Genomic DNA, 25,676 nt, shown 5'->3' on the forward strand with positions numbered 1-25,676 from the left:
TCTCCAGTGGAACAAGCGAGTAACATGTCTCCAGTGGAACAAGCCAGTAATATGTCTCCAGTGGAAACATTAAGTAACATGCCTACAGCAGAACAAGCAAGTTACATGTCTCCAGTGGAACAAGCAAGTTACATGTCTCCAGTGGAACAAGCAAGTAACATATCTCCAGTTTAACAAAAAAGCAACAAGCAAGTAACATGTGAAACAAGCAAGCAACAAGCAAGTAGCCTGTCTCCAGTGATACAAGCAAGTAACTTGTCTCAAGGGGAACCAGCAAGTAACATGTCTTTAGTGGAACAAGCAAGTAACATGTTGTCAGTGGTACAAGCAAGTAACTTGTCTCAAGGGGAACCAGCAAGTAACATGTCATTAGTGAAACAAGCAAGTAACATGTTGTCAGTGGTACAAGCAAGCAACATGTCTCCAGTGGAACAAGCAAGTAACCTTTCTTCAGTGGAAGTAGCAAGTTCATGTCTCCAGTGGAACAAGCCAGTAAAATGACTCAAGTGGAACAAGAAAGTAACATGACTCAAATGGTACAAGCAATTAACCAAATTCAAGTGGAACTAGCAAGTAACCTGTATCCAATGGAACAAGCAAGACACATGTCTCCAGTAGAACAAGCAATTAACATGTCTCCAGTGGACCAAGCAAGTAACATGTCTCAAGTGGAACAAGTAAGTATCCTGTCCCCAGTGGAACAAACAGGCAACAAGCAAGTAACCTGTCTCCAGTTGAACAGTAAGTATCATGTCTCCAGTGGTACAAGCAAGTAACTTGTCTCAAGTGGAACAAGCAAGTAACATGTCTCCAGTGAATAAAGCAAATAACAACAAGATATGGCTCCGAACACAAAAGTGCCTATAGTAAAAAGCATTTTTTCAAGATACAAAGGGCCATAACTCTGTTTTTAACAGATTGTATAAAATGCCATTTGGCGTGCATTATCCTCTTATGCATATATATACTCATACCAAGTTTCAATGAAATCCGCCAAAGCACTTCCAAGATATGGCTCCGGACACAAAAGTGCCTATAGTAAAAAGCATTTTTCAAGATACAAAGGGCGATAACTCTGTTTTTAACAGATGGTGTACAATGCCATTTGGCGTGCATCATCCCCTTATGCATATATATACTCATACCAAGTTTCAATGAAATCCGCCAAAGCACTTCCAAGATATGGCTCCGGACACAAAAGTGCCTATAGTAAAAAGCATTTTTTCAAGATACAAAGGGCGATAACTCTGTTTTTAACAGATGGTGTACAATGCCATTTGGCGTGCATCATCCTCTTATGCATATATATACTCATACGAAGTTTCAATGAAATCCGCAAAAGCACTTCCAAGATATGGCTACGGACACAAAAGTGCCGGACGGACGGACGGACGGACAGCCGGACGGACGGAGGGACAACGCCAAAACAATATCCCTCCGCCTCTGACGGGGGATAACAAGTAACAAGCAAGCATCCTGTCTCCAGACATAGCAATCATTTGCTGTTTATGGCAAACTTTTGCATATGCGTAATATTTGTTAAGAGATATATGTAGTTTTATTCAAATATTTATTAAAAATAATTAAATGTGACAAAATTAATCAATATTTGATGGCGGATTGGCTGCCTTATAATCATAATAGGTTTACTGTTAGGACATGCTCTTAAATAACAAATGGGTAAAATATGTTATCATTGTAAGAAGTCTTTTAATTATTTGTTGATTGTCCTTAAATACAGACAAACAAGTACTCATGCATTCACACAAAAGCCAACCCTGAACAGCCTTGTTGAATGCCTCTGGGAACTTGACAGACATGTCCCGTCCATTGATGTTCAGGTCACTCAACTTGTCGGATATCTTCACCAGCCTGGATGGCCATGAGACCTTAAAGGGCAGGCGCACATACCTGTAACCAGAGCAACAGGGCAACATAGAGATTGGACACACACACTAACCTTTATGAAGTATATGAGCCATTTCTTGAAGATACTCTGAAAAAACTTTTTATAATGAGTTCAGATTTAAATAAGGCACAGACAAACATTAGCATAAAATAAACTTCGCTGCCTTTTCTTTTACAGAAGTATTTATTTCAACAGGGAATTTTAACTGTGTGATACCTAGAAGTGTTAAAAAAACTTATTTACAGATGTTGTGCCATAAAGAACAGATGACAGATTTGGGCTTTTGAACCAAAAACACAAACAAGAGATGTGTTTGTCAGAAACACAATGCCCCCTAATGCGCCGCTTTGATTTTTTTTAACCTTTGACCTTGAAGGATGACCGTGACCTTTCACCACTCAAAATGTGCAGCTCCATGAGATACACATGCATGTCAAATATCAAGTTGCTACGTTCAATATTGCAAAAGTTATATAGAAGGTTAAAGTTTTGGTTAAAGTTTTGGGACACACACATACAATGACTGACCGGTCAAAAACAATATACCACCGATCTTTCCATCCGGTGGCATAAAAACAACAAAATGTATGGTTTATTAAAAGAACACGCCATGTAAAACTTACCCACAACTGTCCACAATTTTCAGGCCATTGTCTAGAGTCCTTTCCTTGGGTTCAAATTTGATCGCACATGTGGGGTTGATCTGTAGGAGGTTGTGGAGTTTCTTGCACTGCAGGTCTATTAGACGTATCGGACCAATGTTCACAGTCAACTGTTTCACTGATCAACACAAACAGGCTAGCTCATCATCACAATATGACCTAATGTGATCAATATATATAATGGGCATGTTTCTTTGTGTGGGTTTGTCTCTGTTTAAATGGTCATATAAGTCCTGTCAAGACAGTCAGTTAACTTACTTACACTTTACCAGGGTAAGCTGGTTTATCAGTACCAAATTGATATACATACCAGTATGCCAGTAACGTACATCTGCCCGACTTTATCGGGTTTTAAGCGTTAAACTTGATTTATATTTTCTCCCTGACGGGCATTTCTTGTTTGATTTATTTTTTTATTTTTTACCAGTCACATAAACAACCAAGCTATGTAATATGGATCTTTTACACCTATTATTGCTGCTTCTTCCTGTATTTGCGCGATGATGATCTGAAATATTAACTTTATAATGCTATATTCTTAAATCGTTTTCTAAAAAGAAGGGATGTAGTTGACACTTGCTCGTAATTTCATTTCATCGTTCCTCAAATGTTGTACCTCTGTTGCTCTGGTCTCTTTCCTACCATTGAGTAGTTAAATGGTAATTAAATTGAATGCCTGTTAATTCCTTTTTATTATAGTTGAATTTGAGTTGCAATGCTACGAGGTTAAATTTTATTTTCACTTATATGTATCATGAATATTGCTGGGCCAAATGTGAGGTTGAGCACTCTAAAACCGGTTTAAACTCCAAATGAGTTGCATTGACCGTTCCAAGGCAGTGACCCCAGCTTTTTTCTTATATGTGTTTATGTTGTTTATTATTGTGCTGTTTTGTACTGTTTTGGCAATTGGTCACTTGCCTTAAATAAAGGACCAACTAATTGTATATACTGAGAATACAATACTGCTCCAGCAGCTTGAGATTCACTTCTTTATATTGAATCAATGGTAGGAGAAGAATGGCTTAAGTAATGACTAAATGACCAATCCCACCACAAGATGTGTGACCAGGCTTGGAATCAAACCAATGGTCCTCCGTCTAGCACAACAAATGAGCTTGTCAGCCCGGTTATATGTGACATGCATTCAATAACAATTGAAATCTTAGCATAAACTGTTATAAAATACTCACACTTGCTCAGTGATTTTGGAACAGGTGTTAGGAATCCTCTGTCATACAAAAGCTCCGGCTTACTGGCCAGTGGTTTAGTTGATTCTGTACCCTTCAGCGCATCACCTTGGCAAGGTGAAGAACAGTTGTTTAAATTTTAATGTCCTTGTAAAACATCGCTCAACAGAATATTGTCATCCTTCTGGTATGAAATACACTTGAAGATGATACATTTAAATAAAAGTCTAATAAAACAGACATGTTCAGACTCGGAGCAGGAAATTCCAATAAACAAATGTATTTTACTAAAGTTTATACCTTTTACAGATTGGAATTCAGGAATGGCTACAGCTTGTTTTGCTGGACTGTCTGCTATTTCAATAACCTAAGATGTAAAAATTTGTTATTATAGCCAATTACATAATTTAATCGCCTCTCATGCTACTTTACACAGCAAAAGAGATTGTACTTATTATATACCATTTTCTAAATACATACATGGACATATTGTTTAAATACATATATCAACATAATGTTAATTTAAACAAAAAAATCCATTTTATGTAAAGTAAACAATGCTTCCACTTAATGAGAGTGAGTGCAAAAGCAGTTCAAATATTTGCATTGACATAAAAAAGCGGTCAAGTTACTAGCATTATAAGGAAAGAGAAAATGCTAGCAGCAAATACTTTGAATGTTGAATACAGTATATATAAGTGGCAGAAAAGTAGTCAAGTGTACAATAAATAGCAGAGCAAAACACCCATTCTAAATGTGGATATGTCCAACTGCCCTTATTTCTGCACATGTCTTTATATCTCCACACTCCTTCACAGACAAATTATTTAAGATTGCATAACTGGGCAATGTACCAAGATAAAAATGTGCATACATGTAAAGCAACCCATGTGAAATACACAAAAATTCTACCAAACATGAGGTCTGATAACATTAAAAATTTACCGACCTCACCAGAGCTTAACAGACCTCTTTCTTCTTTAACCAAACAATTTAAAAAATCACTCTTAAGCTTATTTTTATCATGATAATGTTAACACATTTTATGTTAACAAATTTTAACAAAATAAAATAAAAATTTAACCCCGTTCTATGAAAACTTCAAAAAGTGAAGAAAGCTTTTTACATTACAAGTAATTTGAAACAGCGATACAAAACATAAATACTCTCAGAGGGCGTTATTACGAAACAATCAAGATGTAGATGTCCGTGCCGAAACAGATATGTTTCGCCGTTTTATACCCTTTATTTGTTTTTGTTATTTTTTAAATGTCGCTCACTTTCCAGCCATATCAGTAAGAAAGTGATTATCGTTTATTTTGAATTAATATTCACGTTATATCTTGACTTTACTCGCAATGAATTTTCTTAGAAGGAGCTGCAATATTGTGATCCCACTAAGAACATTTGTAGCGAGATAAATTGAGATATAGAGCGTTGAAACAGCCGCTTCTACTGCTGACTTTGCATCAAATCTTGACACAAACGGGCAACGGTTGTGTGGCTTCCTGCTTTCAATTTACGATCATCAGTACGATTAACGATTCAAACCAGTAAAATTGAACTACTCAAAACTTGTTGTGTCACTTATGTCATAAAAAGGTGCAATATTTGACTGGTTCTAAGAATTGCGCTAAGTTACCTCACCAGCAAAGATAGCAAGTTTGACTGGTTGGTAAAATCCATTTTTTGTAGTTAAATAATCTATCAAAGTAAAATAAACATAACTCACTCTGTATTTTATTTTTACATATTCCTAGTTTTGTAGCTATTCAAGTTTTTACATTTTCTAGTGTGTTTTTTTGTCCCCGCAATTTCCGAAAAATTATCAGACCTCAGACATTTTTATCTGATATGTCTTAAGTCCAACGTCTTTTAAATGGGTTGATGTATAGAGTTTCTGCACCTGACTAATACATGCATGATTTTTCATGTGGTGCTCTGACCTAATTAATTTTTACTGAAAAACACAATTTTATCATGGACAGACTAAACAGACAGAAATCAATTAAAGATGCAATGAATCTATGTAGACCATTAAACCCAAAACTGAATGCACATTAAAAAATTAGTTAAATATGTACCGCATTATTTGGAGGTACCAAGTTACCTGTGCAGTCACAGCTTTAAGCTTACCTCGACAATAGGGTGCAATATAATAAATATGAATTTAACCTAAATTTAAATACACACCAGCATTAACATTAGCTGTTGATTTGTAGCAAAAAATAAGACTTACATAAGAGTCATCATCTACAACCACTGCCTCTCCATCTGTTCTCAAAAATTGCGTTTGTTTGTCCGGCAAATTTTTATCAGGTATTTCCACATAATTTTCTTCATCAGGTATTTCCATATAATTTTCATCTGTACTTTCTACACTTTTTGATGTAAATGAGTCTTCGTCAGAGCTTTCTATTTTCTGAATATCTGGCACAGGTTTCTTTGGCTTACTATCATCAGTTGGTATGTCTTCAGCCTGCTTCTCTTGTTCACATGTTGATGCCTTATAGGTGTCTATTTTAGTTTGTAACACATCTGCTGTGTTACTTTTTTTCAAATCTCCTGTGCTTGCTTTGTCAAGTGCTGATATGCTACAACTGCCAGATGCTGTTTGTAGATCTGCATCTGCATTACCTTCAGCCACATCACTAGTCTCATTATTGAGATCAATGTAGATCTCAACAGTTGTGCATTCTGTAGGCTTGGTTGTCAACAAAAGATGTCCTTCTTTATTTGGAGATGAAGCTAACCTTCCTACATAGCATAACACAATTTTATTAAAATTTGAATTAATTCTTACATTACATAAATATCATGGTTTTGGATAATATTGCTTGCATACATTGATAATAATGTTTCAATAGCTACATTTAATAGTTCTGTGTCCTATAACCTGACTGACCTTTTTTTAAACACATTAACACTTTTTTTCCACTTAAAATACTGCTGTCAACATGGCAATGCTAAATATAGAGGTGTATAGAATATAGAGGTGTATAGAATAAAGTGGTGTATAGAATATAGAGGTGTAAAGAATATAGAGGTGCATAGAATATAGAGGTGTATTGAATATAGTGGTGTTTAGAATATAGTGGTGTATAGAATATAGAGGTGTATAGAATATAGTGGTGTTTAGAATATAGTGGTGTATAGAATATAGATGTGTATAGATTATAAAGAGGTGTATAGAATAATAGTGGTATATAGAATATAGTGGTATATAGAATATGGTGGTGTATAGAATATAGTGGTGTATAGAATTGGCATACACCAATAAACAAGACTATTGCCAAGCAATATATATCCCCTACCGGCTCCAACATTGTCAGAAATTATTATTTTTTTAATAAATATATTTGTTGCCATAGCAACCAGAATTTTTGACGTAGGAACAAAATGAAATGAAGTGCATAATGTCCATATTGCAATCTATCCATGTTTCAAGTTTCATGAAAAAATATTAAGAACTTTTTAAGTTATCGCAGGATCCAGAAAAGTGTGACAGACTCACGGACTGACTGACACACAAAGCGCAAACCATAAGTCCTCTCTGGTGAAACTGGTAGGGGACAATAATCAATCATATGGCAAGTTGTTCTTTTCTATTAAAAACTGTGAAGAAAACAGTCTCAACTGAGGTGCTTCAATTCATACATGCCATTATTAAGTAAGTCAAAATTCTGTCATTTTATTATAATTGAGTGGACATTTTACCTCGTGTTATTACAACATTAAACAATATTTAACTTCACTACATAATGGACAATAAAACAAACTAATTACATTTAAAACAAGGGCTGTTTGAAAAATATGCATGCCCCCCATATAGTGGTCAGTTGTAGTGGCAGCCATTGTGTGAATACGTTTTTTGTTACTGTGACCTTGACCTTTGACCCAGTGACCTGAAAATCGATAGGGGTCATCTGTCAGTCATGATCAATGAACCTATGAAGTTTCATGATCCTAGGCCTAATTATTCTTGAGTTATCATCAGGAAACCATTTTACTGTTTTGAGTCACTGTGACCTTGACCTTTGACCTAGTGACCTGAAAATTAATAGGGGTCATCTGCCAGTCATGATCAATGTACCTATGAAGTTTCAAGATCCTAGGCGTAAGCATTCTTGAGTTATCATCCCGAAACCATTTTACTATTTCGAGTCACTGTGACCTTGACCTTTGACATTGTGACCTCAAAATCAATAGGGGTCATCTGCCAGTCATGATCAATGTTCCTATGCAGTTTCATGATCCTAGGCATAAGATTCTTGAGTTATCATCCGGAAACCATTTACTATTTCGAGTAACTGTGACCTTGACTTTTAGGCCTAGTGACCTGAAAATCAATAGGGTCATCTACCAGTAATTATCAATGTACCTATGAAGTTTCATAATCCTAGGCGTAAGCATTCTTGAGTTATCATCCTGAAACCATTTTACTGTTTTGAGTCACTGTGACATTGACCTTTGACCTAGTGACCTGAAAATCAATAGGGGTCATCTGCCAGTCATGATAAATGTTCCTATGAAGTTTCATGATCCTAGGCGTAAGCATTCTTGAGTTATCATCTGGAAACCATTTTACTGTTTCCAGTCACTGTGACCTTGACCTTTGACCTAGTGACCTGAAAATTTATAAGGGTCATCTGCCAGTCATGATCAATGTACCTATGAAGTTTCATGATGCTAGGCATAAGCATTTCTGAATTATCATCCCGAAACCATTTTACTATTTCGAGTCACTGTGACCTTGACCTTTGACATTGTGACCTCAAAATCAATAGGGGTCATCTGCCAGTCATGATCAATGTTCCTATGCAGTTTAATGATCCTAGGCATAAGCATTCTTGAGTTATCATCCGGAAACCATTTACTATTTCGAGTAACTGTGACCTTGACTTTTGACCTAGTGACCTGAAAATCAATAGGGTCATCTACCAGTAATTATCAATGTACCTATGAAGTTTCATAATCCTAGGCGTAAGCATTCTTGAGTTATCATCCTGAAACCACTTTACTGTTTTGAGTCACTGTGACACTGACCTTTGACCTAGTGACCTGAAAATCAATAGGGGTCATCTGCCAGTCATGATAAATGTTCCTATGAAGTTTCATGATCCTAGGCGTAAGCATTCTTGAGTTATCATCCGGAAACCATTTTACTATTTCTAGTCACTGTGACCTTGACCTTTGACCTAGTGACCTGAAAATTTATAAGGGTCATCTGCCAGTCATGATCAATGTACCTATGAAGTTTCATAATGCTAGGCGTAAGCATTTCTGAATTATCATCCGGAAACCATTTTACTGTTTCGAGTCACTGTGACCTTGACCTTTGACCCAGTGACCTGAAAATCAATAGGGGTCATTTGCCAGTCATGATCAATGTACCTATGAAGTTTCATGATCCTAAGTTTAAGCATTATTGAGTTATCATCCGGAAACCATTTTACTATTTCGAGTCACTGTGACCTTGATCTTTGATCTAGTGACCTGAAAATCAATATGGGTCATCTGCCAGTCATGATCAATGAACCTATGAAGTTTCATGATCCTAGGCCTAAGCATTCTTGAGCTATCATAAGGAAACCATTTTACTATTTTGAGCCACTGTGACCTTGACCTTTGACCTAGTGACCTGAAAATCAATAGGGGTCATCTGCCAGTCATAATCAATGTAAAGATGAAGTTTCATGATCCTAGGCCTAAGCATTCTTGAGTTATCATCCGGAAACCATCTTGTGGACGGACTGACCGACAGACCGACATGTGCAAAACAATATACCCCCTCTTCTTCGAAGGGGGGCATTAAAAGCAATTCTAACAAATATTAATGATAAATATAATGTACACAAAGAAACTGCAATATTTCAATGATGTCAATAATGCCACAGGCACAATAAAATAATTGTAAAAATCAGGAGCGCAGAATGAGCTTGTTTTGTGAATGACACTTCTTGAAATGTAATGTTTTGGCTTATTTATTAAGAAGTTATTAGTACTGATACATTGAAAAAGACAGACATGTCTTTCTGTAAAGAATTTATTTCAACTTGAGTATTTTGTATCAATTGAATTTTTATATAATTGTTTTAATTATTCATATAAGGGAATAATTAACGGTCAACAGAGTAACCAAGATTAACTAACATTTTTTAATCAAGCTTGTCTTTCATAAAAGTGATATTATGGGCATCTTACAGTTTATAGGTGTCTATCGCAACCGTTGTTTATCTTTGGTGTTTTCACTTCATATACACTTATATTTGTTAAAGGCCCTATAAAGGTGACGATCCGTAATTATTTACCGATTTTTTTATATTTTTTACATATTTTATTTATAAAGGTTATCAAAAAACAATATATATATGCTATTGCCTATTGGACATTACCATAAAAATATGAGCAAAACAACTTGTTTTGAGCTCAAAATACAGTGTCCTCAAAGTCAATCGTGTTAACAAACAATCAGTTTATTTACTCGGGAAAGTGAAAGTGAAAGGTAACCAAAAATATATCGTTGATTTTCAACGTTTTCCGATATCACTCACAAAGTAGGTCTCTTCTAAATGGTTAAAACGTTTGTAGTGATCTAATAAGTTACTTTCTGCTGGTAAAAAGTAGTTTAAAATAGAATTAAAATTCATTTTTCTTTCGGCTATTTTTAGCATATGTCACCGCTTTGAGGCTACACATCACGTTAGTTGCCAAGTTGTTAACATTTCTTCCAATTATGAAATGAGTATATCTTCCATAATTCTTGACAATGTTGCACCTAAGCTGTGTTATTAGCATTTTTTATGCAAGAGTAACTGAAATCCGGTAAAAATTATACCAGTTTATATGCATAATAATTGGATTTGTCACCTTTATAGGGCCTTTAATGCAGCATCAACATACTAAAACAATATCCCGGCAAGAGGAAAATAATGCATTTTAATATCAACTGTACTTTCGTTTTGACAACTGACGACAGAAATGATTCGATTACTATGTGTGTGAATCTTTATGATAGTAAATCTAGTTTTAGTGCAGATTCGTTCATACGACACAAAGACAATATTTTGTTTCCAAGGATCATTTCGGCTTAAAGGACTGGGTGAGTCATGTAAAATATCAAATATAATGTATATTTTTATAAACAACTGGAAGCAAGATGAGTTGCATGTTTTACGGATCATTTCGGCTTAAAGGACTTGGTGAGTCATGTAAAATATCGAATATAATATATATTTTTTATGAACAACTGGTAGCAAGATGAGTTGCATATAATTGGTCAGTAACCTCATTTTAACTCACTCTTTTGACCTGTTAATTCTTTTCAGCTCAATTCAACAGTGAAAAATGCCTATAATATCACTTTTAATAAGTCCTGGTTTCTTATTATAAGAATATTTTTTTTTATGTATCAATAACAGAGGGCAAGCAGATTTATCTGCAGGGCAAGTGGCTTACTTGTCCTTAAGGGCCAGTAAATCTGGAAATATTGGAAATATTAGGCCAGCTATAAAACCATGGGTAAATAAACACGTTACATTAAACAGACATAATTTTTATCCTTGATCTTATCACTTTATTTATGGACAAATTGTTGTTTACCTTCTGAAAAGTTACCATTTCCAGTTGTCTGCGTGGCTGGCATATAGGCTGTGATGCTCTTGCACTCAGTGTCCTGTTCAGCACTGTCCACTCTAGTCACGCCATCATCTTTGCAAATATTGTCCCCTGCCTCTTCATTAGCAGTGCCCATGTCACCCACCAGATCTTCAGCCATCTCAGTACTATCAGCATCCTCTACTGCCAGGGGTTTTCCTTGCTTCATTGGGAAGAGGCCATAGCCTATGGATTTTGGGAAGAAATTGCTCATTTTGGGAAGAATTCTCGCTAAAATTACTGCTTTGGGAAATGAAAAAGCTAGTGTATGTTAGAATTTTTGGTAAAACTGCAGGATTTTAAAGAAATTTTCAATTGGGAAGGGGCCTTTAATAGGCCCCTGTTATATAAGGCTGAAACCCCCTGACTGCCAAGTCAGTTAGGTTTTAAGCCCCTGTCTGGGTTTACTGGTCTAGACTGTAACACTCGTCACCAGGCAAGTCAAGCATATCTGTGGAATCCTCTTGGGTCGCTGTTGCGATCAGTACATCAGATTCATTTAGAACCTCTACAGGCCTTTGATCCATTTCAGAATTACCTTTCGTGCACTATTTGTTTGACTATCAGAAAAGAAAAGAATGAAGCAATGCCTTTGTCCGGAATTTCGTTTCCGGAACCATTGACAATTTATAATAGTAATAATTATGCATAATTAATTACGATTTACATATGACAGCACTGAATGAAAATAAATAAAGCTCTATAACCAATCGTTATGTGTACCTAACAAACGACAGTTTTGATAAAGGGCATAGAACGCAAGGACATTTACTTCATGTTGTGTGTGGTTGTTGTTGTTACAGTGCGGAGACACGAATTACCCAAAACTACCCAAATCTTTACAAATCTACCTAAGTCTACATAAATCTTTGTAAAAATAATGATATAACATCATGTTTGTGTGATGGGAACTATTGTTTTGGTTAATGCTTAATCTTTACTCATGACAATATGTAATTTCCAAATTAAATGACTTTAAGGTTCATGGGGGGGGGGGGATAAAATTCATTAAACTTTGCTTTGGTTTTTCTTTATTCAATATGGTACAATATGGTCAAACTATATGTTTACCTTCTGAAAAGTTACCATTTCCAGTTGTCTGCGTGGCTGGCATATAGGCTGTGATGCTCTTGCACTCAGTGTCCTGTTCAGCACTGTCCACTCTAGTCACGCCATCATCTTTGCAAATATTGTCCCCTGCCTCTTCATTAGCAGTGCCCATGTCACCCACCAGATCTTCAGCCATCTCAGTACTATCAGCATCCTCTACTGCCAGGGGTTTTCCTTGCTTCATTGGGAAGAGGCCATAGCCTATGGATTTTGGGAAGAAATTGCTCATTTTGGGAAGAATTCTCGCTAAAATTACTGCTTTGGGAAATGAAAAAGCTAGTGTATGTTAGAATTTTTGGTAAAACTGCTGGATTTTAAAGAAATTTTCAATTGGGAAGGGCCTTTAATAGGCCCCTGTTATATAAGGCTGAAACCCCCTGACTGCCAAGTCAGTTAGGTTATAAGCCCCTGTCTCTGTTTACTGGTCTAGACTGTAACACTCGTCACCAGGCAAGTCAAGGGTATCGGGTCCGTTCGCCCTAGTTACACGTTCGCCCTGGGTCCGTTCGCCCTGGGTTCGTTCGCCCTATATTATCATGTGCATATCGGGGTATGAACAGTTGATTGTTCACACATATAAGCAAGTTTGAACCTTAAGTTTTCATTAATTAATATAGTAAGCAATTAGTGAAAATAACTGGCCTTTGTTACAAACACGCTTACAAGTTAAATAGCGCCGTTTTGATTTTTCACACATTCAAGCAAGTTTGTACCTTAGATTTCATCATAAATTAATATAATAAGCAATTAAGGAATATTACTGGCCTTTGTTACAAATACGCTTACAAGTTAAAGAGCGCCGTCTTTTATATTTCGGTAACACTTTTTTGTTTGATATGTTCGGAATAACCTAACTGTGAATTATCACAGTATATAAAATGGAGCTAAAATGTCTGGTTCTATTATTTCAAAAATGGATAATCTGTTGTGCATTTCGTGCAATTTGGAGGTACGACATGTGATTACACGCGACGTTTGTGAACGGTGGCAGCATCGGCTATGTGGAACTGGTTAGTTTAATTTAATTTGTCAATTGCATATAATAAAAACATATCGTACGTACTTTTTCTATATATTTTAATGTTCCTTAAGGATTTCATTATTTCCATCTAATGTAACTGGTAACGGGATCTTCATTTATGTACGATAAATTATTTAGTTCTTAATAATTTATCATTCTGTCCATTACGGTCTTAGTGAATGTTGTCTCTATCGTATTTCATTTTCATTTTGATAACTAAACAATAAGAGAAAATTACTGGCATTCGACGGCTTTGTTACAAACACGCTTACACGTTAAAGAGCACCTTCTTGTTTTTTCACACATATAGGCAAGTTTGTAGCTTAAATTGTCATTTATATATTAAAATGTTATAAAAGATAACAAATTTCGTTTTATTTATTGCTTACCTGCTTTGATAATAAAATTTAGGGCAAACGGACCCAGGGCGAACAGGTTTTAGGGCAAACAGGATTTAGGGCGAACAGAAATTAGGGCGAACGGACCCGGATTCCAAGTCAAGCATATCTGTGGATACTCCTATAAATATGAGGTCGATTTACATCGACCTCATATCGTTTAACGTTATTTTGCAATATCATCGTTCCGACATGAATTCATGTCGGAAGCTTTAACGGCATCAAATTCATATAACAGCACATAATAATCATGCAATAAATTATTAAACATAAAATATAAACATTATTTTACTAATTGCATTCGAAAAATGTTTATACAAACTTACAAGTAATGATAGTCCAGACCTTAAAACACTACCACTGTTCAAATTCCATATTGTTGCCATATAGCACTGTATAAATTGAAAGTTGCATAATATTACCTCATTGGTCGGTTATAAATACATTGTTTCTCTATATATAGTATTCGATTTAGACGAAAATAATAATTTACGTGGAATGTCATATTAGTTTTCCATTAAAACTTTGATCTTGCCGTGTGTGTTTATGGACGTTATTAATTATGTTATACTTATTTTTGTATTTCATTAAGAATTAGAACCTGTAGCCCTTTTTGTTTACTGTTTTTAGCAAACGATTCGCGGCTTAATAAGACACGGAAAATAGTTAAAGCGACACTTTCATTTAAAGGTTTAATGTGAACAATATTAAATGAAACCTTTTTTGGTATTAATATATTTTATTGACATGTTAAATTCGATACTTGAAAAGGTGTTTAGTCTTTAAAAAGATGTCGCTGATATTGTTAATTTCAATAACTGTTAATATGCTTAATGTTGTATAAAAAATTGAATAGTTTCACTGAGTTGTATTCCCGCCTAAAATCCGATACGTAAAACGCGCAATGGTTAGGAATAAGGTCTGAATAAGTTTAAGTATTCAGATCCGAATATCAGCAGCTGTGCCAGCTGGGAAGCCCCGTTTTGGCTTTAACAACCGCAAGCGAAACAACATACTTTTTTAAGTCTTGCACTTAGACTCCATGATCACAAGTATAGGTCCCTGCTGTGGCATATGACACCATAGTGTTATTTAGTATTGGTCGGCACAGTATCTGATCATAACGAGATAATTGGTTTGTGCTGAACACAGGGGCAATAAAACCACAGATCTATCAATAAACAAGATTATTGAGATATCTTTTATTGAACACCGCGATAAAAAACTCAAACCACGGACTCTAGATTACACGGATAAGAAACATGGCAACATTCTCAGAATCATCACTGCTATATGTGTAATCACCTAACAATTCGTCTAAAAATAATTTATATATTTGAGTTGAAAACGATGTACTGTTGTATAAGTCTGAATACACTACATGTATCTGTCTGCCTGTCTAAATCTAAGCCGTCATCGTCCCAGTGAAAAAAAATCTGATTTTGAATAGTTGGACATGATTCCCAGATGTCAAAATACGAAATGACTCGCGTAACACCGACCGTGATTTTCAAGAATCTTTAATAAACTGACAATTTAAGGTAAATAACATTATATATAATTATACATAATTCCCTCGTTGATAATTAACAGCAAACGATGAATGTTTTTGACACCCATTTTATTTCAAGTATGCATGCAAAGCCGAATAAAATCGAGAGGGTCCGCTATATACGCTGTTTCATCATAAATTTAACACCCTTTCTGTGTTATAAACAAGAGCTGAAATCGTTAATTTGTTAAGATTTATTTATAATAAGCTTTATTGATATGTTTCGTGAACAAAATACTACAATATATTTCATAACAAATATAATAATCATGGCAAAGGAAACTCAATGACCGGTTTCTAAACAAAAGCATAATCCCCAAGACCGTAGCATCAGTTCAGTGCGTAAGGAACGCGCGCTACTTTCTTCCGCCTTCATTCCTTAATTACTTTCGTTTTTAAACATTTTTTTTTTCTATCGTATACAGAATTCTATTCTCCTAAGCAAGGTGTAATTTTTTAAACTGAACTCCATATATAAACGCTACAAATTTGTATTAAGTACGAACATGTCAACCGTAAATCTAGATTCTAAACTCAAAAACGGTATGATATTTGCAAAAGTTAAAGTTATAACTCGCCGGGCTGTAGAAATCAGAAGAAAAACTGAATATATATTTATATATCTTTTTACTACGTAACGTAAGCTTTCTAATGATATATAATTTGTCAAAATCGGTCGAGAAATGAAACTATAATTCAACAAAAGACGTGAGTGGGTACATCAAAATGTATAACCTCGGCGCTTCGCTGTACGCTAATTGTATAAGATCGATAGCCACAACACGGTAAAACGCGCGGTGGTAAAACAAAAAAATTGTATTTCTTGTGTTTATCTCGCTATAAATCCATTAATAACAACGGGAATATACTAAAACGTATATTTTTTGAAAGAGGAATTAATAAGCAACAAGATAACGTACAAACCAATAAAATCGGATGAATAGTTTTTGCAGAAGATTGAATTTACTACAGTAAGGGTCAAATACTCGATCCATCTCCTATCAATATACACTCCGTGATACAACTGGTAGTTTTAACACACACATATAGGTTTCATTTAATTAAAGAGTACAAAAACCTAAAAAGTGATGTGGTTTGTTGTACAACAACAATTGGTTATGTGTAACCTATTCAAAAAATAATTTCGTTCAAGATAATTCAATGTAATTCTATAAACGACAAACACACTTCGTGTGTTGTGTATGTTTATTTTTAAAAATGTACATAACTGGTTTAAAAGCACAATTTTTACACATTTAAGAGGTAATCGCTCACATTTATGACTAATTAATGATAATTTTATGCATAAGCAAAGATTTAACGAGAAAAACTGAAGTTTAAGTTGAACTCAATTTGCTATAGGAAAACGACGGTAGCCGTTTAGACGTAAGCGGGGTAGCTTACGTCTAATTATTTGGACTAATCTGTGGAATCCTCTTGGATCGCTGTTGCGATCAGTTCATCAGATTCATTTAGAACCTCTACAGGCCTTTGATCCATTTCAGAATTACCTTTCCGTGCACTATTTGTTTGACTATCAGAAAAGAAAAGAATGAAGCAATGCCTTTGTCCGGAATTTCGTTTCCGGAACCATTGACAATTTATAATAGTAATAATTATGCATAATTAATTACGATTTACATATGACAGCACTGAATGAAAATAAATAAAGCTCTATAACCAATCGTTATGTGTACCTAACAAACGACAGTTTTGATAAAGGGCATAGAACGCAAGGACAATTACTTCATGTTGTGTGTGGTTGTTGTTGTTACAGTGCGGAGACACGAATTACCCAAAACTACCCAAATCTTTACAAATCTACCTAAGTCTACATAAATCTTTGTAAAAATAATGATATAACATGATGTTTGTGTGATGGGAACTATTGGTTTGGTTAATGCTTAATCTTTACTCGTGACAATATGTAATTTCCAAATTAAATGACTTTAAGGTTCATGGGGGGGGGGGGGGGATAAAATTCATTAAACTTTGCTTTGGTTTTTCTTTATTCAATATGGTACAATATGGTCAAACTATATATCATTTTAAAGCTAAAGACGGATAGAATAACATAAACACATTTTACATTCAATATTTGTGTGCTTTATTCATATTTTGGTTTAAAACCAATACATTTTTACACTAATTTACAAAATCTCAATCTAAAGTTAGGAAGGATATGCACTACCTTAAGTTGAATAAATACAAAACTATATACATATACAAGGTCAAGTTAGCAACATTTCACAGAAAATTATTGTCATAAAACAACAAATGAGTTTTTATTCAACTGCCTTTTTTAGATAAATTTCCTAAACAAAATTCTAAAAATAACTAAAACGTAACTACTTTTAAAAAATCCAGGTATGGTGGATAATAAGAGTCACAATTCTATTCCAAAGGCTTAACAATTTCGTTATTTACCTCTCAACCAAATTGCAAAATTTTAACCATCTCAAATTGAAATAGATTGCAGACGACATACAAAATTGTAAAGGAATATTAAGAAATTGGCAAACCGATTGATTTTATATTTCGATTCCTTCTACCCATTTTGAAAGCGTGGCCCTCGCTGTGCTCCGTAGAAAAACGTGCAAAACAAATCGGTCGAAACCACGTGCAGTGGTGAGAAAACCGGGTATGTGTATACACATACCTGAGAAAACACATACTTATTTTGACAGTTGGGTGGCAACTAGTAAAACAACTATTAACATTAATCAGCAAGAGATCGCACTAAATAACAGAACTGACCACGTAGAGATATCATCACTTACCCTATTTCAAATATTTTCCAGCTGAAAATTGTCCCCAACACGTCTTTTTTAGTTTATGTGTATTGTTTTTCTGGAGCCGAAGTGCATCTCACAGAATATCCATCCAACTTCCGTTGTTTTCACTTTCGTTATTAAAAACTCCGTTTAAAAGAATTATTTATACTTTTAGATTGTTAAAGCGATGTATTATTATATATTATCAATAGAATAGTATACCGTGATGAATTGAACGGAGTTACGTATCGATCTTTCTGTCAGTCTGTAAGCGTACTATTTTATGCGCAATAATATAATACATGTGATTCGACAACAATAGTAAACATTGGTGAAATGCTTCTTACATAGTTATTCTTTTGAGTGTTTGTGAGGTCTGATCGTGCAGTTTGCAAACATCAACGGAAAGATTACAATCCAATGCATTTGTCATCGTCAACCGTTTGGAATGTCATTTAGGCGATGAGTGAGTTTTGAGCATGTTTCTTTCTATTTTATTAATTTAAAAATGGCTGCCCCCATGGTGATAAAATGACATGTGTTCGAGTTTTGATATTTCTAGATATGTAAACGTTTTTTTACTATTTAAGCGTAAATTGCCCTCGTCAGTGTCGATATTATTCACTAGTTATATAATTTTCCGCCGAAACACGTGGAATAAACATGATTCAGATTTTTGAAAATAATGTATATTTTAGTGTTAAAATCGCTTTGTATTTTGATTGATTTTGTGGATGGTATGATACGTTGATGTACAAAATTGGTAGCAGTTTGAAGGAAAAACATCCTTTAAAGCAAATATGTATACATTTTCAATGTGGCACTATTCCTTTAGTCAAATTTGAGTTCAATGCTAGGGGTCCCACATTTTTCAAAATGAAGCCTCCACATGAACCTTAATAAATATAGGTTACACAACACTTACAAATTGATTTCTTTTTTGGCTATTCTGCACCGAATAAATAGTAGTCATGAATGTAATTCGTTGTAGTATATGTTATGGTCATTTAGATCAAACTTGTTTCACATTTTTATGTTTATTTGTTTGTTGCCGTACTCAACAGTTTCATCAATCAGCTCGACTGACTGTCTATTCAATTATTTTACACAGGGACCTATACAAACAGTTTGTATAGGTCCCTGTTTTACATCATGTTTGTTTGACTGGCACTTTTGTTTTTTAATGCTTCATCTAAACTCGTGACAATATGTAATTTCCTAATATTTTTTAAAAATAAATATAGATTACACGGGAGCAGTCAATATGCAATGGGCACAGGCACTTCTAGCGTGAATCTTAAATTTCGTGCGTCTGTCCCTTCTTTCGTTCGTTCGTCAGTCTGTTCGTTCGCCCGTTCGTTCATCCATCCGTTCGTTCATCCGTTCCTTCATTCGTCCCTTCGCTCCTTCGTTCTGCCGTTTGTATGTCCGAGCGGACGTTTGTTCGTCCGTCCGTGCCTTTGTTCGTTAATTCGTCCCTTCGTGCGTCCGTTCGGTCGTTCGTCCATTCTACCGTTCGTCCGTCTGTTCGTTCGTCCGTCCGTAAATTCGTCCGTCCGTTTGTATGTCCGCCCGTTCCTTCGTTCGTTCGTTTGTTTGTTCGTCTGTTCGTTCATCCGTCCGTTCCTTCGTGCGTACGTTCGTTCCTTCGTTTGTCCGTATGTTCGTTCGTTCGTCCCTTCCAAAGTTCGTTCGTCCGTTCGTTCCTTTGTGCGTCCGTTCGTTCCTTCGTTCGTTTGTCCGTGCGTCCGTTCGTTCCTTCTTTCGTTCGTTCGTCCGTTCGTGCGTCCCTTCTTCCGTTCGTCCGTTCGTTCGTTCGTCCGTCCGTCAATTCGTCCATCCTTTTGACAGTCACTCCATGAACAATATCTTGAACACTATTTAAACTTAATTGTGGTTGTTCGTTCTGTAGTCGGACGTTTTCGCTGACCGGGTTTCTTGCCTGAATTGTGCCGCAGAGTTCGTAGTTTTACAGTTCCATTACGGGTTATAGAAAAGCCTGTGCTGCTTGGTTGAAGATACAAACGAGTCAGAAACCTGTTGAAAATCGCATGTTTCTCATCTTGGTTTTTATTTCTCCATGCAGCTTCGTTCATTAAGTGTTTTATGTATTCACCAAATAAAACGTTGTTGCCGGATCCATAAAGTGACATGCGTAAGTCGTTCATGTGAGCTTTAATCATGTTCGAAATACAGTCGATTGCACTTTGGATTGATACGATTTTGTGTTGAGTTTCTTGTTTAAGTCTGTTAAAGATGGATTCGGCATTGCTATTTGTCCATAGTTGTGATATTTGTTTTTGTTTTAATGGCATATACACACATTTTTTTTCAATTTTTGGTATCAAATGTCGTTCAAAGTATTTTGAGAAATTGGCATTGTCACTTATTATTTGTTTTACGTCATCTGCTCGCTTGCTAAATTGAACGTCGTCGGCACTAAATACTAATCCGCACGAAGGACGGAAAATGGAATTGATCACTTGTTTTCTTGTTCGTTCACTAATTCCCTCCATTTGCATCCGATGTACGGTATTATACTATCCTTTACATGTTTTGTACAAAGAGGCAAAGTCGACGTCGGAAAGCTTTTCCGAAGAGCGTTTCTCAGAGCTGTTTCGTCGTCAGTTCCAAACGTGAAGTTTTCAGCACCTAATTTATTTCAAATATGATCAAAAAAGGTTTGATATGCGTGTTCCTGTCCATTAAACTGTAAACATATAGGACCCATTGTGATTGGAAATTGATTGTTTTTTTCTTCTTGTGACCGACTGATTTGAAAAAGATAACACTGTAACACAAAATCTGCCGATAGTAAACGCCCTGTTGATTCCGGTAACACTTCCGCTGTTTCCTTCACAATTTCGTTTAAGATCTTAAATTTGATTTTCATGATATATTATTATAACAGGGTCTTTATTTTTGGTCAATATAATTTCTTGCACGAAGTCATTGTTATTTAGATCTGATATAACACTTTAAACTTAGTCTGCTACATTATCTGATCTTCTCGGGATGTTTTACACTTTCTTTTTTTACATTATATATTTTGTCTTGCAATTGTCTGACAGTTTTTTGTGCTTGGAAGCTGTCATCGGTGACCATTTCACTCACTACTTGAGTTGCTGTTTTTCGTCCTTCGTGTACTTTGTTCGAAGCGACACGGAGTATTTCGGGATTCGTTCGCTTATATTTTTCGCCTGATTTGGCATTACCGTGTGTTTGAATCGCTGTTGGTGCTCCTAAATACTCGGCAACACATTTCAGATGCAGATGGACCATGCTGCTGGTTGCTTCTGTGACGATTGAAATGCGTCTCGAATAGGAATCGCCCTTGAATTTCAAATAGTATCGATGTAGTTTGCAAATTGATTCCGGTTCAGGGTCATATGGCACATATCAGATTGTCTTGTTAATCTCGTTCTTGGAACAGTATACCCCTTTGTGTTTGTACACAGGGTTTAATGCCGCTGCTTTCAGTAAATATCTTATACTGGTTTACAGTGGTACCAGACTCCAATATGCCACAGTCGTCAACAAATTCAAATCTAGATTTGATGCTTCCATGGTGCTTAAGTAAGACATACGCGTTTATTTTTTCACCGCACGGGATATACTTATTTTTGGTTTCTGTCTTTAGAATCTTAAATGGTTTCTCATTGTTGAGAACATTCGACCCGGGTAAATTTTTAATTCTGTTAATCTATCTGAATATCCGTCAATAGTCCTGGTGTCGTTAGTAAGGCGTTCCCGCGAATGCCCACATATCGCTTTCGGAGAGCCGTTATTCGTTAAATATTTTCGTCTCTTAACTGTAATTCGCCTCGCTGGTAGATTAGTTGAAATGTCGTCTTCGGTGTCCATCGTTCCATCAAGATGCCCTTCAGATGGGCGTGTGTCGTCACTGTCTGATAAGACTTCATAGCAGTTACCGCTACATACCGAAGTATCTGACCTTGGACGCTTCGGGGAGACAATGCAACACTTTAGTGGCACTGTCGATACCTTTGATACGTTAATATCAGCGTCGCTGTTGCCGTCCCTCACTGTCGTGCCGTTAGTTTGTGCCTGTTGCTGCGTTACCGCACACAAATTATTAACCGAATAATACATATCGCTGACTGGCACACGTCCCATCTCATACCATAAGATAGTCAGCATGTCCTCGTTGTCGCATTTCTCATGGGTAAACACTGTTTTGAGTGCCTTGTATGCGTAGTCGTCGTTTTTGTTGACGAACGGATAAAGCAACTTGATCGGCTTGGATGCAACATCCGCCAAGGCGAGAATCGTCCAGCCGGCCAAGTAACAGCTCACTACTGCCGAATCCAGGCATGAACGATTGTAGCTTTCCGCCTACTTGTCGAGTTTTTCTACGAGCTGGTGAGATCGGTAATAGCGGTCTCTCTGCACCATATTAAAACACGTGTAATAACGCAACTCCCAATACTTAGTCCTTCGTGTCGACAGAGGAGTATAGACACTGCGTTGAACAAAATATCGCCTTTTCCGGTGGTGATTCTTGGCAAGCCTGGCTCATCAGTGTAGATGTACAGTCCAGAATATCGCTGGCTACGAGATCCTCGGCGGGGAACGTTTTCACTGTCCCAGTAGGCACCATGAGTCGACCTCGAAACATTATCTCCCTCGACACCGCAGCTTTCAGCGCTCCGATGTTGTCCGTCTGTGCGGCCTTAAAAAATAATTTCGTACGCTTAAATTGCAGTACGAACATTTTGCATTTTGTATGGGTATTATGCATATATACAGTAATCAGATTAAATTGCTTCCGAATTCATGTATACAGCTATTGAAACAGCACGTAGTTGTGGCAAGACTCTACATTGCATATGTGTTTGTATAAAAACATTAAAATCAGTCGAACATATTTTTGACGATGCTGGAACAGCATCGTCTAAGGTATGATGACCATCAAATTTTTTTTCACAATGGCGACCTATGTAAAAGACCGAGCCAGACCGATTGAGATATCTCGATTTGTCAGTTACTTCCCTTGGGCATACGCCACTGCGTAGGAGATTGCTCGTTGATTCTCATAGCAGAGTTGTCGTTCGTGTTTCAACATTCAACAATGGCCACCCCAATGAAAGTCTCGATTCAAAACTTTCTTACTGCATAAATTGGCTTGTTTCGCTATTTAGAAGCTGTCATTTATGATATATGAATTATTTATTCACTAAACTTCCGCTAATGACAACAATGGATGGAATTCGAAGGATATATTCGATGTGAATGGATCACTTTCTACAACAATGACTTCGCCCATGAGAGACTTGATAACACTCGTGTCAAAACTTTCTTACAGCTTAAATTGGCTTGTTTCGCTATTTAGTAATGCAACAATAAATGGAATTCGAAGGATATATTCAATGTGAAATGAAGCACTTTCTGGATCTCGACAGAGGCAAAACTGGCATACTGATGATACTGGTATATTTAGTTATCAATTTAAGTCACATTTTGCTTTATAAATTTTGTTCGAGCATTTTGCGACTTATTGAATGGCTATGATACCCAATATCAACAGCTCATATAAAATTTGCATATCACCAAGCTGTCCTGAAATACAACATTGATTACAAACTCTTAACTCAAATAACTGGTTTGTATGAATTCTTTCTTTTTTCTATTTAAGCAGTTGATATCATAGTCCAAATAATTAGACGTAATTTACCGTTTAGTCCATGTATATCGACCTCCTATTTATAGGAGTAGATATTATGTTAAAGGGGCCTTTTCACAGATTTTAACATGTTTTGAAGTTAGTCATTAAATGCTTTATATTGATAAATGTAAACATTGGATCTTAAAAGCTCCAGTTAAAAATCCAGAATAAAATTCTTTAAAAAAAAGTAGTCCGCCGCAGGGCTTGAACCAGTGACCCCCTTAGAGTAAAAACGCATTAGCCTGCTCGACTTTTCTGCCAAGTATAAATGGTTGACGTATTTTATACCTAATATAAGCAATCTTCGTAGTTTCACACAATTAAACAACAACAACATAACTCTCCAAATTATTCAATCGTTTCGCGTTGCAACGCATTATAATTTTTAAATCGTTAAAAGATGCATATAATCGCTATATTAGACCATGGTAAATGTTCAGTAATACTGTTTCCTAAAAATAACATAACTTAAACAAAAATTTGCGATTCCGATACAACTTTTTTTCAATTTTTGTCAATTTACCAAAACGTGAAAAGATCTCTTTAAAGTTAAATGAACTGTATCCCAGTAAAAGAGACATTAAGGCGATTGTGGCCAGTTTAGATCCAGTTCAGTCTGCAGTTGCTTGAAAGCTGTTTGCTTAAGAGCGGTTTTCTGACAATGACAACTAGTTTAATTGGATACTGATTAGACTGCCCTTTTCCTGTGACCTGGCTAATTAAATTCAGAAGCCTGGTAACAGTATAACGTTAATGTTACCAATGTGTCAGACCAGGGCCTGGATTTTGAAATCTAGGACATGCATGGTCAGAAGATGTCATTTAAGATTATACATTTTTTTAAACATATACATATGCATAAAAATATAAATAGTAAAATGCACTTAGTCAGAAAGCATTTGACTTCGGCTGGTGCCTTGGCACACCAGGTGTTTCGGTTGCAATAGTTTGATGGACTCACTACTTGGATGTGTAGTTACATTTTTTACAGTATATCAAACAGTATTTAGCATGAACCAATAATTTTTTCAAACATAAATAATTATTGATGTTAAATGCTTGAAGGAATAATATTTGAGGTTTAAGAAGGCATTTTCTTTTTGTTTTAAAGGATATCTTTGAAAATTTTATTTTTTATGAATTTTTTGGCAACAAGGGGTAACGTATTTTTAAAAAATGTAATTAATTTTCGATAAAAAACTGGTGCCATGAGTAGCATGAAACAATTTTTTTTAAACATTTGTAATTGATGAAAAATGATTGCAAAAATAATATCTAGGGTCAAATAAAGCATTTTTTATTTTATTTTAATAGGTTACTCTTAAAATTCTATTTTTCATGATTTTTTTTGCAACAAGGGGTTATGAAATTTAAAAAATGTTACTGGATTTTTAGACCAAAACTGGTACTATGATAATACTATAATGCACTTCGCCAAAACATTTATAATTATATTGTTTATTCTTGAAAATGTATTTCCCCTTTTCACAAAAATAACACTTTTGATAAGAAAATTCATATATAATGATGTTTACTTTTATTTTCAAGAAGCATAATGCCTCTTTTTAGTCGTATTCAGCCACAAGTTCTTGTCAGCCACTTAAGGGTTATATGTTGCCTTTCTTTTACTAAATGCAAAATAATTCTACGCTTTGAGACATTCATAAAATATTTTATGTCTTTACAACACCGACAGGCTAATAAATTTATATATCAAG

General features: G+C 35.6%; 1 protein-coding gene across 1 annotated transcript in view; it reads right to left on the reverse strand.

Annotated features, from left to right (window-relative positions):
- The window catches only part of LOC127867971 (uncharacterized), a 38,773-nt gene extending 21,743 nt beyond the window's left edge, over nucleotides 1–17,030 (reverse strand). The window contains exons 1-8 of the mRNA XM_052409503.1: nucleotides 17,010–17,030; nucleotides 12,489–12,728; nucleotides 11,364–11,603; nucleotides 6,001–6,518; nucleotides 4,062–4,128; nucleotides 3,765–3,869; nucleotides 2,533–2,689; nucleotides 1,778–1,911 (exon numbers count right to left, since the gene is read on the reverse strand). Coding sequence (XP_052265463.1) covers nucleotides 1,778–1,911; nucleotides 2,533–2,689; nucleotides 3,765–3,869; nucleotides 4,062–4,128; nucleotides 6,001–6,518; nucleotides 11,364–11,603; nucleotides 12,489–12,711 — 1,444 coding nt within the window. The 5' untranslated portion in view covers nucleotides 12,712–12,728; nucleotides 17,010–17,030. The remainder of the gene's footprint in view (nucleotides 1–1,777; nucleotides 1,912–2,532; nucleotides 2,690–3,764; nucleotides 3,870–4,061; nucleotides 4,129–6,000; nucleotides 6,519–11,363; nucleotides 11,604–12,488; nucleotides 12,729–17,009) is intronic.
- Between the last annotated feature and the right edge of the window lie 8,646 nt (nucleotides 17,031–25,676).

The sequence above is a fragment of the Dreissena polymorpha genome, chromosome 2 (assembly GCF_020536995.1).
Source record: "Dreissena polymorpha isolate Duluth1 chromosome 2, UMN_Dpol_1.0, whole genome shotgun sequence".
NCBI classification, from domain to species: Eukaryota; Metazoa; Mollusca; class Bivalvia; order Myida; family Dreissenidae; genus Dreissena; species Dreissena polymorpha.